General features: G+C 42.4%; 1 protein-coding gene and 1 long non-coding RNA gene across 5 annotated transcripts in view; one reads left to right on the plus strand and one right to left on the minus strand.

The window, feature by feature from the left end:
- LOC110523392 overlaps positions 1 to 4,452 on the minus strand; it is a 7,600-nt gene extending 3,148 nt beyond the window's left edge. The window contains exons 1-2 of the long non-coding RNA XR_002473444.2: positions 4,347 to 4,452; positions 3,931 to 3,983 (exon numbers count right to left, since the gene is read on the minus strand). This is a non-coding gene — a long non-coding RNA (uncharacterized LOC110523392). The remainder of the gene's footprint in view (positions 1 to 3,930; positions 3,984 to 4,346) is intronic.
- The window catches only part of LOC110523391 (fibrinogen C domain-containing protein 1), a 330,227-nt gene continuing 318,049 nt past the window's right edge, over positions 4,003 to 16,180 (plus strand). Inside the window, exons 1-2 of one of the 4 annotated variants that reach the window (XM_036977013.1) lie at positions 4,008 to 4,459; positions 4,892 to 4,992. In XM_036977013.1, coding sequence (XP_036832908.1) covers positions 4,921 to 4,992 — 72 coding nt within the window. In that variant the 5' untranslated portion in view covers positions 4,008 to 4,459; positions 4,892 to 4,920. Of the gene's footprint in view, positions 4,993 to 16,180 lie in introns of all 4 variants that reach the window. The other 3 variants (XM_036977015.1, XM_036977012.1, XM_036977014.1) reach the window with 3 other exon arrangements.

The raw sequence follows: 16,180 nt of genomic DNA on the forward strand, positions 1-16,180 counted from the left end.
AGCCCACCTCTTACTGCTACACTAGCTAACCCACCGCTTGCTGCTACACTAGCTAACCCACCTCTTGCTGCTACTCTAAGCTAGCCCACCGCTTGCTGCTAGACTAGCTAACCCACCTATTGCTGCTACTCTAAGCTAGCCCAGCTCTTGCTGCTACACTAGCTAACCCACCTCTTGCTGCTACTCTAAGCTAGCCCAGCTAACTGTTGTAAGTGGGAATATGGTGTTTTTCCACATCATACACTTGGCCTTCCATCCTGCTGGCCTGTCACAACTTGGTGATATTAAAGTCATGCCTCATATGCATGAGAGAAAACCATGTTATTCCAATCTGTGTCAATAGCCCACAACAATGCATGCTAAGTGTGGAAACCACTGCCGATTGTGCTTAGGATGCACTATATTTGCACAGAGCATGCACTTTTCTTATTCAAATGGGGACCTTTGCTCCTGGGTTTGAAAATACATTTTGTAAGGTCATTTAGCAACTGCTATGTCTCTTGTCTGAGTAAGCATATGTGAAGTCAATGTGTCCATTTTGGCAGTTGAAAGGCAGTTAATAACACAAGTGACACTGTTATGGAATATTTCATATATGGAAGTGAAGAGTGTTCCATCTCATTTTGTTATGCTAAATAAAAACCCATGAATGTAATTAAATGCATTTTCTCCAGGGGAATCCTTGTTGTCATGCACAGTTAACAAAATAGATTAATAAATACATGTTTTTATCAATGCAACTTGATGTCTCTGGCTATGTTTAATTGTCCCTGCACCATTACGGATGCACCTACTTCATGGAGATGCTCACTATTAGCATTCTTTATTCCAATTGCATTTCTTGCTGACACTCTTGCATGTTGCAAGTGCCTTCAGAAAATATTCACTCCCCTAGACTTTTTCCACATTTTGTTGTGTTACAGCCTGAATTTAAAATCGAAATCGACCATGCCCCAGGAATACCTGACATGATGACTCCTTGCTGTCCCCAGTCCACCTGACTGTGCTGCTGCTCCAGTTTCAACTATTCTGCCTTATTATTATTCGACCATGCTGGTCATTTATGAACATTTGAACATCTTGACCATGTTTTGTTATAATCTCCACCCGGCACAGCCAGAAGAGGACTGGCCACCCCACATAGCCTGGTTCCTCTCTAGGTTTCTTCCTAGGTTTTGGCCTTTCTAGGGAGTTTTTCCTAGCCACCGTGCTTCTTCACCTGCATTGCTTGCTGTTTGGGGTTTTAGGCTGGGTTTCTGTACAGCACTTTGAGATATCAGCTGATGTACGAAGGGCTATATAAAATAAATTTGATTTGATTAAATGGAGAGCTTGTGTCACTGATCTACACACAATACCCCATATTGTCAAAGTGTATTATTTTATTCAATTTTTATTTATTTTTTACAAATGTATGTCACGTTCTGACCTTAGTTATTTTGTATGTCTTTGTTTTAGTATGGTCAGGGCGTGAGTTGGGTGGGTTGTCTATGTTCCTTTTTCTATGATTTGGTATTTCTGTGTTTGGCCTGGTATGGTTCTCAATCAGAGGCAGCTGTCAATCGTTGTCCCTGATTGAGAACCATACTTAGGCAGCCTGTTTTCACCCTTGAGTTGAGGGTGATTATATTTTCTGTTCTGTGTTTTTGTGTATTCACCGTACAGGACTGTTTCGGTTTAATTTCGTTCTCTTTGTTGTTTTATTCGTTAGTGTTCTGAGTTATAATAAATATCATGAACACTTACCACGCCGCGCATTGTTCCTCCGATCCTTGCTACTACTCCTCCTCTGACGAGGAGGAAGACAACCGTTACAATGAATTACAAATGAAAAGCTGTAAAGTCTTGAGTCAATAAGTATTCAATTTATTTGTTATGGCAAGCCTAAATAAGTTCAGGAGTAAAAATGTGCTAAACATGTCACATAAAAGTTACATGGACTCACTATGTGGTTAACATGAATGACTAGCCCATCTCCGTACTCCACATATTGTCACACCCTGATCTGGTTCACCTTACCTTGTGATTGTCTCCACCCCATCGGGGTGTCACTTATTATCCCTGGTGTATATGTAACAGTATAACTTTACCCATACCCGGGCGTGAACCAGGGACCCTCTGCACACATCAACAACAGTCACCCACGAAGCATCGTTACCCATCGCTCCACAAAAGCCGCGGCCCTTGCAGAGCAAGGGGAACTACTACTTCAAGGTCTCAGAGCAAGTCACCGATTGAAACGCTATTTAGCACGCACCGCTAACTAAGCTAGCCGTTTCACATCCGTTACACTCACCCCCCTTTTGACCTTCCTCCTTTTTCCGCAGCAACCAGTGATCCGGGTCACGGCACCAATGTAACAGTATAACTTTTGACCGTCCCCTCGCCCATACCCGGGCGCGAACCAGGGACCCTCTGCACACATCAACAACAGTCACCCACGAAGCATCGCTACCCATCGCTCCACAAAAGCTAGCTACCTTGCAGAGCAAGGTGAACTACTACTTCAAGGTCTCAGAGCAAGTGACGTCACCGATTGAAACGCTATTTAGCGCGCACCGCTAACTAAGCTAGCCGTTTCACATCCGTTACATATATATCCCTGTGTTTCATGTCTCTCTGTGCCAGTTCGTCTTGTTTGCCAAGTCAACCAGCGGTTTTCCTTGCTCCTATTTTTCCCAGTCTCTGTTTGTTGCTAGTCCTCCTGGTTTTGACCGTTGCCTGTCCTGACTCCGTACCTGCCTGCCTGACCACTCTGCCTGTTCTGACTACCAGCCTGCCTATCCCCTTGTACTGTTTTGGACTCGGATCTGGTTTCTGACACCTGCCTGGCCTGACCTCGAAGACTGGCTATCGTCTGGTACTGTTTGGACTCTGACCTGGTTTATGAACTCTCGCCTGTCCCCATTTGGGTCTCGCCTTGTGTCCTTATACATATACAATTATCTGTAAGGTCCCTCAGTCGAGTAGTGAATTTCACTCAGGGATTTCACCATGAGGCCAGTGGTGATTTTAAAACGGTTACCGAGTTTAATGATGTGATAGGAGAAAACTGAGCATGGCTCAAGAACATTCTAGTCACTCCACAATACTGACCTAAATTAGGTTTGTGCAATAAGGCACTAAGGTAATACTGCATCATGCTATGGGTATGCTTGTCATCGGCAAAGTACTAGGGAGTTATTTAGGATAAAAGTGAATGGAAAAGAGCTAAGCACAAGCAAAATCCTAGAGGAAAACCTGGTTCAGTCTGCTTTACACCAGACACTGAGAGACAAATTCACCTTTCAGCAGGACAATAACCAAAAACACAAGGCCAAATGTACACTGTAGTTGCTTACCAAGAGGACATTGAATGTTCCTGAGTGGCCTAGCTACAATTTTGACTTAAATCGTCTTGAAAATCTACGGCAATGATCAACAACCAACTTGACAGGGCTTGAATAATATTTTAAAGAATAATGGGCAAGTATTGTAAAATCCAGCTATGCAAAGCTCTGAGAGACTTACCCAAGAACACTCACAGCTGTAATCGCTGCCAAAGGTGATTATAAAATATTGACTCACGGGGTTGAATACTTAATTAATCAAGATATATTAGTGTTTTATTAATAAATGTGTATCATCAAATGTTTTTTCCACTTTGACCTTACATAGTATTGTGTGTGGAACTTTGACAAAAAGGACAAGTAAATACATTTTATTCTTACTTTTCAACATAACAAAATGTGTAACAAAATCAAGTGGTCTGAATACTTTCTGAAGGCAGTGTACATGCTATAAACATAGCCAAACTGTGTCCTACTATGTTTAATATCTAATCCATGTAATAACCTGTTATCAGAGTTAGGTAGCAAACAAATGTAGGTTATGCTGCATATGGTACATATATTTTGTGCATCCACATGCTGTGAAAAATAAGTAGCTTACGTTAATCAGGCAACGACATGATTTTGCTTCAACCCAGATGTTTCATCTGTAGCCTGTTGGTAGCAACACAACAATTAGAAGGCAGCGACAGAGGCACAGCACCAGCCAGATGCGCGCGGAGGGCACAGCAGAACAGTCGAGCAGAACGAGAGCATGGTGGAACGCGCTTCGCGCACGGAGGGGAACGCGCTGATTGACAGCTTCGGAGGCACGGAGCGCCCCACGCCGCACACGAACCGAGCCCGCTAATCTGCCTGAACCGCTCTTGGCAAAAGCATCTGTGCGAAATAACCATCCTCATGCATATCAGCTACTAAATTGCCGCTGACCGGAGCCTTGCAGTCATCACTCAATTGTGGGAAGAAATCAACCCCACCACATAGCAATGTAGCAGGCGATAGGCTATTGCACTGTACCTTGGCTTAATCCTTTTCACTCAAAACGGGGCAGTCTGGAAGTAACTAACTATTTGTTTTTTTGCTTCTTCAATACTGAGGATAACACATTCTTGGCACTTGCTGAACGATTGGTGAGAGCAGTTCTGTAAGGAGAGCGCTATTGAGTTTTTTTTAGTAGACACATTTATTTGGAATATATTCCCGCTATCCAAGTGACCTTTTCATTGGATTCTCTGTTCATTTTCTTACTTTGACTTTCTTTGATCTCTGATTGTTATAGGTTGTTGCCTGTCGAAGGTAACGGCCAAAATTAACCGAATTTACAACCCAGAGAGGCAAAGAAGTTAAGTTCTGTGCGTTGGGTATGAGCTCACAATGTGTGTGGCTGTAGCTTCCCCATTACTCCTTCTAGAACCGTAGCCAGCCCGTGTGGTCGAGAAGTAGTTTAGCTTCTCTCTCCCTCTGTACGTGAACACTTAGAGCTAACACCCCGTTCTATGGAGTAGATCGTCCGGAAAGAGACTAATAGAGCGTTCTCCTTTCCCCCCGCCTGGTACCAACAGGCGGCTTTGGTCTAAAGGTTCTCCGGAGAATGGTAAATGACCGACGGGGAATCATGAACAGCACTTCGGAACTCGAAGATGGACCACGGCATAAAAACCAGGTACGTGGGAAGCCTCCATGTAACCCTTTTCCCAGGGCAGCTGTACGTTGTAAGGCTTTATATGTTTGGCATAGAGCGCCAGACAGGCAGTTGCACCTTTGGCGCAGTATTTCATGTTCCTCCCGCGGGAAGCGAAGCCCTGTTGTATTTTTGGGGCAGCGCTCTGTTCTGTGGGAGTAGCGCGGCGTAGCTCCCCTCTCTCCCCAGCGGCCTCTCCACTTTCTCCCCAGCGGTCTCTCCCCTCGCTCTGGCACTTCTTGTTCCTGTCACAGTTTGTAACCCAGCCTTCGATCAAGTGGGGGGCTAATAGGTTATTTTTCCCCCCTAATGCAAGCCTCGGAAGATACGGTGATATTATATCCAGTCGGAATTGCTTTACTGATCGCGAAAAAGGCGAGAAAAGGGGAAGAGATTTTGGACTCCTTGGACAGTGTGATATTGGCTTTTCCATCTCCGAATTATATACGGCAGATGTGGAATTCATCTGCTGGGCTGATCGTGCATCGCCCCCCCCCCCACCCCTATTATGTTTCTACCTAGTTAAAGCTAATTTGATTAATTATGTTCAAACGTGCTGTCGTGATCTTTCCTAAGTGTCCTAAGGGTTAAGGGAAACATTTTCTAGCTCATTTATATGAAAGACCGACGGAGAAAACGCCTAGTAGTCTGACCACGCAGTTCAGATGAATGGAGATGTACGCGGACGTGCGCTGCGTTGCGGGCGGTCAAGATCACTTTGGGGAATAGTTCATGTGTGATCGCAAGGTCAGTGCAAGGTAATATAGTGACGGGGGACGCTGGGGCTGTAGATGAGGTGATGGAGAAAGAAGCGGTGCGTGGGTAAAAGCCAAGACAGTAAAAAAGTCATATTACAACCTATGTGCTGAGAATTGCGTTGTTTGCGCTATAGCCACCCTGATAGCCACCCTGATATACAATAAATCCGTGACAACAAAATGACAACAGTCACACAGTGGCGTAATACATTAAACTAAACATACGTTTGTTTCATCACAAAACTGGAGAGCAACATATGTCTGAAGTCCACCAAGCAAATGTTGCATGTAACAAACAGTTATATCACCTGCAGCATGGTCAAGTAGGTTATTGTTTTTGACAGTTTACTAATCAACTACTGATTTAGAACCACGGAGTTAACACAAATCAGCACAAAGACAACAGGAGCACTGCCTCCGCTATTTGAGCACCATTTCAAATTCAAAATGTAAACATCATCAAATCAACAAGGCTCGAAATGCTTAGTTTAATACACTGAAAACAAACTTAAAAATACAAAAAACAATTTAGTCCAATCAATGTTGCTAAATATCACATGGATGTCCATGGTACAGATTTCTCTGTTTCTCTCTCTCTCTCTGTGTGTGTGTGTGTGTGTGTGTAAAACATTTTTTTTTACTCAACCTACTTGAAGACTAGTTGAACTCCAATGCTAACCTCCTCTCTTTCATGTTGGAAAACAGTATATGGCCCTGTCACACCGTATACTTTTAGTTTTTGTGTTCATAGCTAAAACGCTTGCTAGCTTAACTTCCTCCCGTGGGCAACTACTTGGGACTACTTGGCTACATATTGAACTCACAACGTACACATGACCAAAGGTATATGGACACCTGCAAGTCGAACATCTCATTCCAAAATCATGGGCATTAATGATGAGTTGTTCCCCCCTTTGCTGCTATAACAGCCTCCACTCTTCTGGGAAGACTTTCCACTAGATGTTGGAGCATTACTGCGGGGACTTGTTTCCATTCAGCCACAGGAGCATTAGTGAGGTTGGGCACTGATGTTGGGTGATTAGGCCTGGCTTGCAGTCGGCGTTCCAATTCATCCCAAAGGTGTTCGATGTGGTTGAAGTCAGGGCTCTGTGCAGGCCAGTCAAGTTCTTCCACACCGATTTCTACAAACCATTTCTGTATGGGCTTCGCTTTGTGCACGGGGACATTGTCACGCTGAAACAGGAAAGGGCTTACCCCAAACTGTTGCCACAAAGCTGAAAGCACAGAATCGTCTAGAATGTCATTGTGTGCTGTAGCGTTAAGATTTCCCTTCACTGGAACTAAGGGGCCCGAACCATGAAAAACAGCCTCAGACTATTATTCCTCCTGCACCAAACTTTACAGTTGGCGCTATGCATTGGAGCATTCTCCTGGCATCTGCCAAACCCAGAATCGCCCGTCGGCTGCCAGATGTTGAAGAGTGATTCAGTTCTCCGGAAAACGCATTTCCACTGCTCCAGAGTCCAATGAAGGCGAGCTTTACACCACTCCAGCTAATGCTTGGCATTGCAAATGCTGATCTTAGGCTTGTGTGCGGCTGCTCGGCCATGGAAACCCATTTCATGAAGCTCCCGACAAACAGTTCTTGACGTTGCTTCCAGAGGCAGTTTGGAACACAGTAGTGAGTGTTGCAAAACAGGACAGATGATTTTTACGCGCTGCGCACTTCAGCACTCTACTGGCCCGCTCTGTGAGCCTATGTGGCTACCACTTCGCGGCTAAGCCGTTGTTGCTCCTAGACATTTCCACTTCCACAATAACAGCACTTACAGTTGACCCCTGCAGCTCTAGCAGGGCAGAAATTTGACGAACTGACTTGTTGGAAAGGTGGCATCCAGGTTGAAAGTCACTGAGATCTTCAGTAAGGCCATTCGACTGCCAATGTTTGTCTATGAAGATTGCATGGCTGTGTGCTCAATTTTATTCACCTGTCAGCATCGGATGAGGCTGAAATAGCCGAATGCACTAATTTAAAGGACTGTCCACATACCTTTGTATATATAATGTATTAATTTATGGTTAGATCAGGGAATAACGTCATAACCACATGTCCAAATCCCCATTTCCATCCATGGCTTAGGAAAGGGCCGATTCAGCAAGCTGCTGCAGGATATCAACACAAGCAGACCAGAAACAGACACATTTTTCAGAAGATTACATTTAGTTAAGAAAGTGATTTGATTGGTCTGAAGCCAAATCTAAAATGAAACTGAGGTAGCTGTCCATTGGTCCCAGTCTCACTCCCGTCTGAGCCCATTTCGCACGCACATGTGAATTAGGTGCAATTGGCCATTGATTCCAAATGAGCAGGTCCACGCGTACGGACGCAGTCATGAACTCAGTCTTCCTCACAGAATCTCTCTCTCTCGCTCTCTCGCTCTCTCAAACAAACACAAACACACACACTCTTGTGTATGCACCTAAAACCCACACGTGTCTTGAAACCCACACACTCATGTTCTATGTGAAGTGCGTCGTGCGGTTGTGTAATGGGTTGGTTACAGAGCAGACCCACAGGGCTGGACACACATTATAGTATCACCACTGGGTGTTAGAATGGGGATCTTCTGGCCATGCGGCTGTTGGTTTCAGCAACAGTTACAGTGTCTATTAAAAGAGAACATCATGATGAAAAAGAACACCTTTTCTGTCAGTATAGTCACACTCTATTTAAAGATGCAGCAATCCTATCCTCAGGTCAAAGATCAGGCCAAATCTATACCTTTCATCAGACATGGACCCATTATGGAGTACTTCGCTATATTAAAGACATAGGAAAGAATTTTTGAATTATTTAAGGATAAAACATTTTGGCTACTACACTAGAAAATGAATTTAACACATACTGGACATAAACCTACATAGCATAATATAACTAGTATAGTATAACTAGCACAATATAACGGGTATAATATTACTAGTATAGTATAACTAGTGTTGTATAACTAGTATAATATAACTAGTATTTTATAACTAGTATAATATAACTAATATAGAATAACAAGCATAATATAACTAGTATAATACAACTAGTGTAGTGCAACTAGTTTAGTATCACTAGTATAGTATAACTAGTATAATATAACTAGAATGGTATAACTAGTATAATATAACTAGTATAGAATAACTCATATAATATAACTAGTATAGTATAACTAGTATAATTTAACAAGTATAGTATAACTAGCATAATATAGCTATTATATTATAACTAGTATAATACAGCTAGTATATTATAACTAGTATAGTATCACTAGTATAGTATAACTAGTATAATATGATTAGAATAGTATAACTAGTATAATATAACTTGTATAGTATAACTAGTATAGTATAACTTGTGTAATAAAACTAGCATAATAACACTAGTATAGTATAACTAGTATAATATAACTAGTATAATATAACTAGAATAGTATAACTAGTGTAATATATACTAGTATAGTATAACTAGTATAATATGCGCAGTATAATATAACTAGTAAAATATAACTAGTATAATATAACTAGTATAATATAACTACAATAGTATAACTCATATAATATAACTATTTTAATATAACTAGTACAGTGTAATAGTATAGTATAATAGTATAATCCCCTTAACACTAATACACACTCTAAAAGCACACAACACATACTGTACACCCACATTTATTCACGCATACACCACACCCCCAACTAGAAGCAGTGGTGGAACAATGTCTCTCTCTCCCTCTCTCTCTCTCTCTCTCTCTCTCTCTCTCTCTCTCTCTCTCACACACACACACACACACACACACACACACACACACACACACACACACACACACACACACACACACACACACACACACACACACACACACACACACACACACACACACACACACACAGGGGATGAGATCTCATTGAGGCCCGGTAAGGATTTGCCATCTCTCTATGGGAACCATGGTAATCAATAATGTTTTCTGAAAGCACAGGACATTCTGTAGAGAAGAGAGGAGTGTGTACACGAGGAGAATACCACTGTAGTTCACCTTTACCCCCACGAACATACACACAAACACACACTCCCACACAGACTAGCTGTGCCACAACAAACTAACACTAGAGGGCTCAAACTTCTATCATTCAGTCACCCGTCCTCTCCTTCCTCTTTCCACCTGTTATCCCTCCTCTCTCTCTCCCTCCTCTCTCATCTCTTTCTCTCTTTATTTCTCTCTCTCAGTGTCTCTCTATCTATACAGTATATATATATATATATATATATATATATATATATATATATATATATATATATATATATATATATTAGGGATCAATAAATACTGTACTCTGTGAAGCATTTATTTGAGCTGCAATTTCTGAGGCTGGTAACTCTAATGAACTTATCCCCTGCAGCAGAGGTAACTCTGGGTCTTCCTTTCCTGTGGCGGTCCTCATGAGAGCCAATTTCATAGCACTTGATGGTTTTTGCGACTGCACTTGATGAAACTTTCAAAGTTCTTGACATTTTCTGGATTGACTGACCTTCATGTCTTAAAGTAATGATGGACTGTCGTTTCTCTTTGCTTATTTGAGCTGTTCTTGCCATAACACGGACTTGGTATTTTATCAAATAGAGCTATCTTCTGTATACCAACCCTTCAAATGATTGGTTCAAACACATTTAGAAGGAAAGTTTTTTTTAACAAGGCACACCTGTTAATTGAAATGCATTCCAGGTGACTACATCATGAAGCTGGGTGAGAGAATGCCAAGACCATGCAAAGCTGTCATCAAGGCAAAGGATGGCTACTTTGAATAATCTCAAATGTAAAATATAATTTGATTTAACACTTTTTGCTTACTACAATATTCCATATGTGTTATTTCATAGTTTGATGTCATCATTATTATTCTACAATGTAGAAAATAGTAAAAATGAAGAAAAACCGTGGAATGAGTAGGTGTGTCCAACCTTTTGACTGGTACTGTAACAAACATTAAGAACACCTGCTCTTTCCATGCCATAGACTGACCAGGTGAATTCAGGTGAAAGCTTTGATCCCTAATTTATGTTAAATCCACTTCAATCAGTGTAGATGAAGGGGAGGAGACAAGTTAAAGAAGGATTTTTCAGCCTTGAGACACAGATTGTTTATATGTGCCATTCAGAGGGTGAATGGGCAAGACAAAATATTGAAGTGCCTTTGAAGGGGATATGGTAGTAGGTGCCAGGCGCACCGGTTTGTTTCAAGGACTGCAACGCTTTTCACGCTCAACAGTTTCCCATATGTATCAAGAATGGTCCATCAGCCAAAGAACAGCCAGCCAACTTGACACAACTGTGAGAAGCATATAATGTATATTCTTAGCATTCATTAATGTCTCTCCGTCTGGACAGAATATTCCTGGGAAGTGAAACATGCCAAAACTTGTTGTTTTTGGTAAAGTTCATCCATTACACCAGCAGATTTATTTAGGCTGGTGTAGGGGAAGTGGACCTATGTGTGTGTGCTGGATGGGGGGCTGGCCCAGCTTAGCTGGGTTTGTTTTTGGGTAACCTATCCAGCTAATGAACCTGCTGAGGTACACAATCACACCCACATACGCACACACACACACACACACACAACCTTTAAACACATCAAAATGTGACGTTTGGAACAACTTTGAAATATGACGTTTGAGAAACATGGCTGAACATCTAATTCTGACATGACTGCGAGAGCATGTAGGTTTATGCTTCTGCAGCTGTGTGTGAATGTGTGAGCAACCGTGTCAGAGTGTTAGAAGGTGTGTCAGTGTATTTGAGTGGTTTGTTAATGTGTGTCTCCTGCTCTATGTGAACGTGTGTGTGTTCAATCAAACCATGGTCTAGAGGGAGGGGTTTGTTAAGTTTATCTTAAATAACTTAAATAAACCCCTCCAATTCACCTCAACTATTATGGATGCGTACCATTATGGATTCTAAAGCATTTCGTCATAGCTGGGATATTTTAGAATGACACTGTGAATTCTTTAAATATTTGCATATGTTTGAGGTATTTTTAGATCATTAACAATTTGATCTCTAGTGGTACTGACAGTGATATTTTGATAAGCTAAGTACAGTAGGTTTATTGTTATTGTGAAATTGTAACTTGTGGGGCGATGGTAGAGTCATTTGGCCCTGGTTTCTCCCGAGGGAGTGTTCTTAGTTTTTTATTGTCTCTCTGGATGGAAATGTGTGCATGCTACTGTGTTGTGTGTGTGAGCTGCAGATGACAACATAATTCACTTATTTTATTTTGCCTTGTTCTTCTGTATGTCCTTATTACGTCCCACTCTCTTACTTTTCTCCCATTGCTTTCTCTCATTGTTTCTCTCTGTACTTACATGGCAAGGTTGAGCCGAAGCCTTGAGAGAGGAAGAGAAAGACAGAAAGAAAGTGAGAGAGAATGAGAGAGAGAGATAGGTAGTAGGCTAGCAGTTAAGAGCGTTGAGCCAGTAACTTGTTCGAATCCCCGAGCCAGTTAGGGGAAAATCTGTCGAGCAAGGCACTTAACCCTAAATCTGTCGAGCAAGACACTTAACCCTATTTTATCCTGTAAGTTGCTCTGAGAGCGTCTGCTAAATGACTCAAATATAGATAGATAGATAGATAGATGGATACAGGCAGATCCTAGTATTGTAGATATAGGGAGGATGGATGGATACAGGCAGATCCCAGTAGTGTAGAGATAGAGAGGATGGATGGATACAGGCAGATCCCAGTAGTGTAGAGATAGAGAGGATGGATGGACACAGGGAGATCCCAGTAGTGTAGAGATAGAGAGGATGGATAAAGGCAGATCCCAGTAGTGTAGAGATAGAGATGATGGATGGATACAGGCCGTTTCCAGTAGTGTAGAGTTAGAGAGGATGGATAAAGGCAGATCCCAGTAGTGTAGAGATAGAGAGGATGGATAAAGGCAGATCCCAGTAGTGTAGAGATAGAGATGATGGATGGATACAGGCCGTTTCCAGTAGTGTAGAGTTAGAGAGGATGGATAAAGGCAGATCCCAGTAGTGTAGAGATAGAGAGGATGGATAAAGGCAGATCCCAGTAGTGTAGAGATAGAGAGGATGGATGGATACAGGCAGATCCCAGTAGTGTAGAGTTAGAGAGGATGGATGGATACAGGCAGATCCCAGTAGTGTAGAGTTAGAGAGGATGGATGGATACAGGCAGATCCCAGTAGTATAGAGATAGAGAGGATGGATGGATACAGGCAGATCCCAGTAGTGTAGAGATAGAGAGGATGGATGGATACAGGCAGATCCCAGTAGCGTAGAGATAGAGAGGATGGATGGATACAGGCAGATCCCAGTAGTGTAGAGTTAGAGAGGATGGATGGATACAGGCAGATCCCAGGAGTGTAGAGATAGAGAGGATGGATGGATACAGGCAGATCCCAGTAGTGTAGATATAGATAGAGAGGATGGATGGATACAGGCAGATCCCAGTAGTATAGAGATAGAGAGGATGGATGGATACAGGCAGATCCCCGTTGTATAGAGAGAGAGAGGATGGATGGATACAGGCAGATCCCAGTAGTATAGAGATAGAGAGGATGGATGGATACAGGCAGATCCCAGTAGTATAGAGATAGAGAGGATGGATGGATACAGGCAGATCCCAGTAGTGTAGAGATAGAGAGGATGGATGGATACAGGCAGATCCCAGTGGTATAGAGGTAAAGAGGATGGATGGATACAGGCAGATCCCAGTAGTTTAGAGTATGAAACAGACGCTGGACCAGAGACAGTATGACAGTGATATACTGGGTTGAGGCTGGTAGCTCTCAGTCTGTCTAAACCAGCAGTGTCATCACTGTCATCGAGGAAAGTTCAAACAGCTCTGGGACATGCGAACAGGAAACACACAGAATTATACAGTAGCTTTTATTGGTGTGTGTGTTCAGGGGAGCAGTGGTGAATGGAATGAGAAGAAAAGGGGTTATACCTCCTGAAGCTGCTACTGACAGATACATCAGGAGTTAGACCTGCTAGACAAGATACAATATAGTTGAGAGTGAGAGACACTATTTTAATCATCAAAGACACTCAGTACCCTCCCCCCGCGCGCATGTGAAGGAAAGTTTTTTTTCCGTCATGAGCTTCCTTGCTCGGCATAGATATTTCAGCACTCAAGACTTTTCCTGTTGTTTTTGCTCATCCAAAACCATGTGTGTTTGTGCACCAACATATTGTGAAAGTGCCTCCACATGTGTTTCTGCATTGTGTGTGGCTATACACAGTTTGCGTGCCTTTCTCTGCAGTCTGCACAGAGGGAGATGTTGTTTAGATTTCCTTGCATGAGTTTTTGCTTCTGCAGTAGAGGAGCATTGTTTTTAATGACATGTATAAAATGTGCTCTACAGGTCCTGTGTGTGCAGTTAATAGAAGATATCCTGTTATTGGACCATTCAAAACAACTGTTTCTGATAGCATCTGTATCCAGCGGCATCAGAAAGGATCTATAATGGAAAGAGAGAGAGAGGGATGGAGAGTGTCTTTTTAAAAAGCAAGGAATAGAATATAGGAGTGTACAAAAGGAGCCTAAGTGGAAAAGGGAATGGAGAGAAAAAGTGTATCTGCATGAGGTATGGAGTTCAATCATCTTGATAGACACCTGGCAGGACTATATTTCAGACAGATTGGTTTATATCTCCATTTCCGCATCCCAAATGGCACCCTATTCCCTATGTAGCCCTATGTGCCCTGGTCAAAAGTAGTTTACTATATAGGAAATAGGGTGCTACTTGGGACAAAGTCCATATCAGTGGAGTGAGAAGTGTCCAATTTCCTTGAGGTGATTTCAATCTGGCTGTAATGGAGCTCCCATTCATTCATATGGCGTCTGGCGCTGGCTAGTCTGCTTGTCTGGGCTGATGCTGTGCTGCTGTGCTGCTATGCTGCTGCTGGTATCAAATAGAGATGTTAGATTAAGTCCTACTCTTATAGAGATGCACAAGAGCTGCACAGCTTCCCGCCCTTCTCTCTGTTCGCTGGGTTTCTTATTAATCAAGGGGTTTTATTTCATGGACACACGAACGCGCACACACACACACGCACGCACGCACGCACACACACGCACACACACACACACACACAGGCAGAGTTCAGGCGTGCACACACACACATTCAAGCATGCACACACAGACACATGCACGCACGCACACAGACACACAGACAGACACACACACACACACACACCGATACACACACACACACAGACACAGACACAAACACAAACACACACTCCCTTATAGGGATTAGTAATGTGTCTGACACACAACATGTACCCTGAACAGTAAATAATAAGGAAATGAATACGGCCGGAGAACAAGTGAATCACAAGTGAAAACAGAGGCATTTAATCAACGGGCCAAAGTGGGCTGGCCCGGAGGAGACAGAGGAGGAGGAGGGAGAAGAGGAGTAGGAGGAGGAGGGGGAAGAAGAGAGGCAAGATACCATTTAATAGAGAAAACTAGTCTATCATCCTAAATTGGGAAATTTATTTTGTACTGCTGTATACATTTACGTAAATAAAAAAATGACATGTAGGAAACATTTAATATAAGCGCATTAAACAACACACACTGTACATGCCAGCTACCAACATACCAGTAGCCCAGGGGTTGGCAACTGTGATTCTTTTAGAATTTTTGGTTTTGGTTTAAAAAAAAGGACTGTACAATCACCCGGAATTCAGCATAAAAAAAAGCTTAATTTAGGAAATGTAGTATTCCCACAAATAAATAGAGACGTGATCGTGTCTTGATGTAATCAAGGTATGAAATGATTATTATTTTGAAATAATCCACTCCGACAAAAATTGTCCCGCGGCTGAATCTAGTTGCCTTCCCCTGCTGTAGGCCTGTAGACAGTGTGCAAAAGCCATCAGAAAATAGGAACAACACAGAAAGCCACTTTCTACCACAGATCAGTGTAATATGAAACAGTTTCAGTCAGCCAAATATTATTTTTTAAAGTAGTAATGCCCTTGTGCTAGCTTATTGTTAGGGCATGAAGCTCGGAAACATGGCACGGCAGCATCTGTCATCGAGTCAAAGCACAGAGACCCTAATTGTCTTTTTGTTAAAGACGTAGTGAAATCCTGGTGATTGAGTTGTGTCTCCCTGACTGAGTAGTCCTCTCCCTGATCACATTATTGGCTTTGTTCTGAGCCAAATGGGGCCGTTTCCCCCTGCAAACCGGTGTAATATATTTACCCAGTAATGAGTGCAGTTAAGCTAACAGAGAACCGTAATGGCGTCGTTATGGGCCAGGCTCCATCAGGTGTCCCAAGGTTAATTGTTGCTTTAATTGACTTGAGGAAACTGGAGGAAAGGGAAGTATCAGATACATTTGTAGTTTCCCCTTGGCTCAAAATGTTAGAC

This window comes from Oncorhynchus mykiss, chromosome 5, assembly GCF_013265735.2.
Source record: "Oncorhynchus mykiss isolate Arlee chromosome 5, USDA_OmykA_1.1, whole genome shotgun sequence".
NCBI classification, from domain to species: Eukaryota; Metazoa; Chordata; class Actinopteri; order Salmoniformes; family Salmonidae; genus Oncorhynchus; species Oncorhynchus mykiss.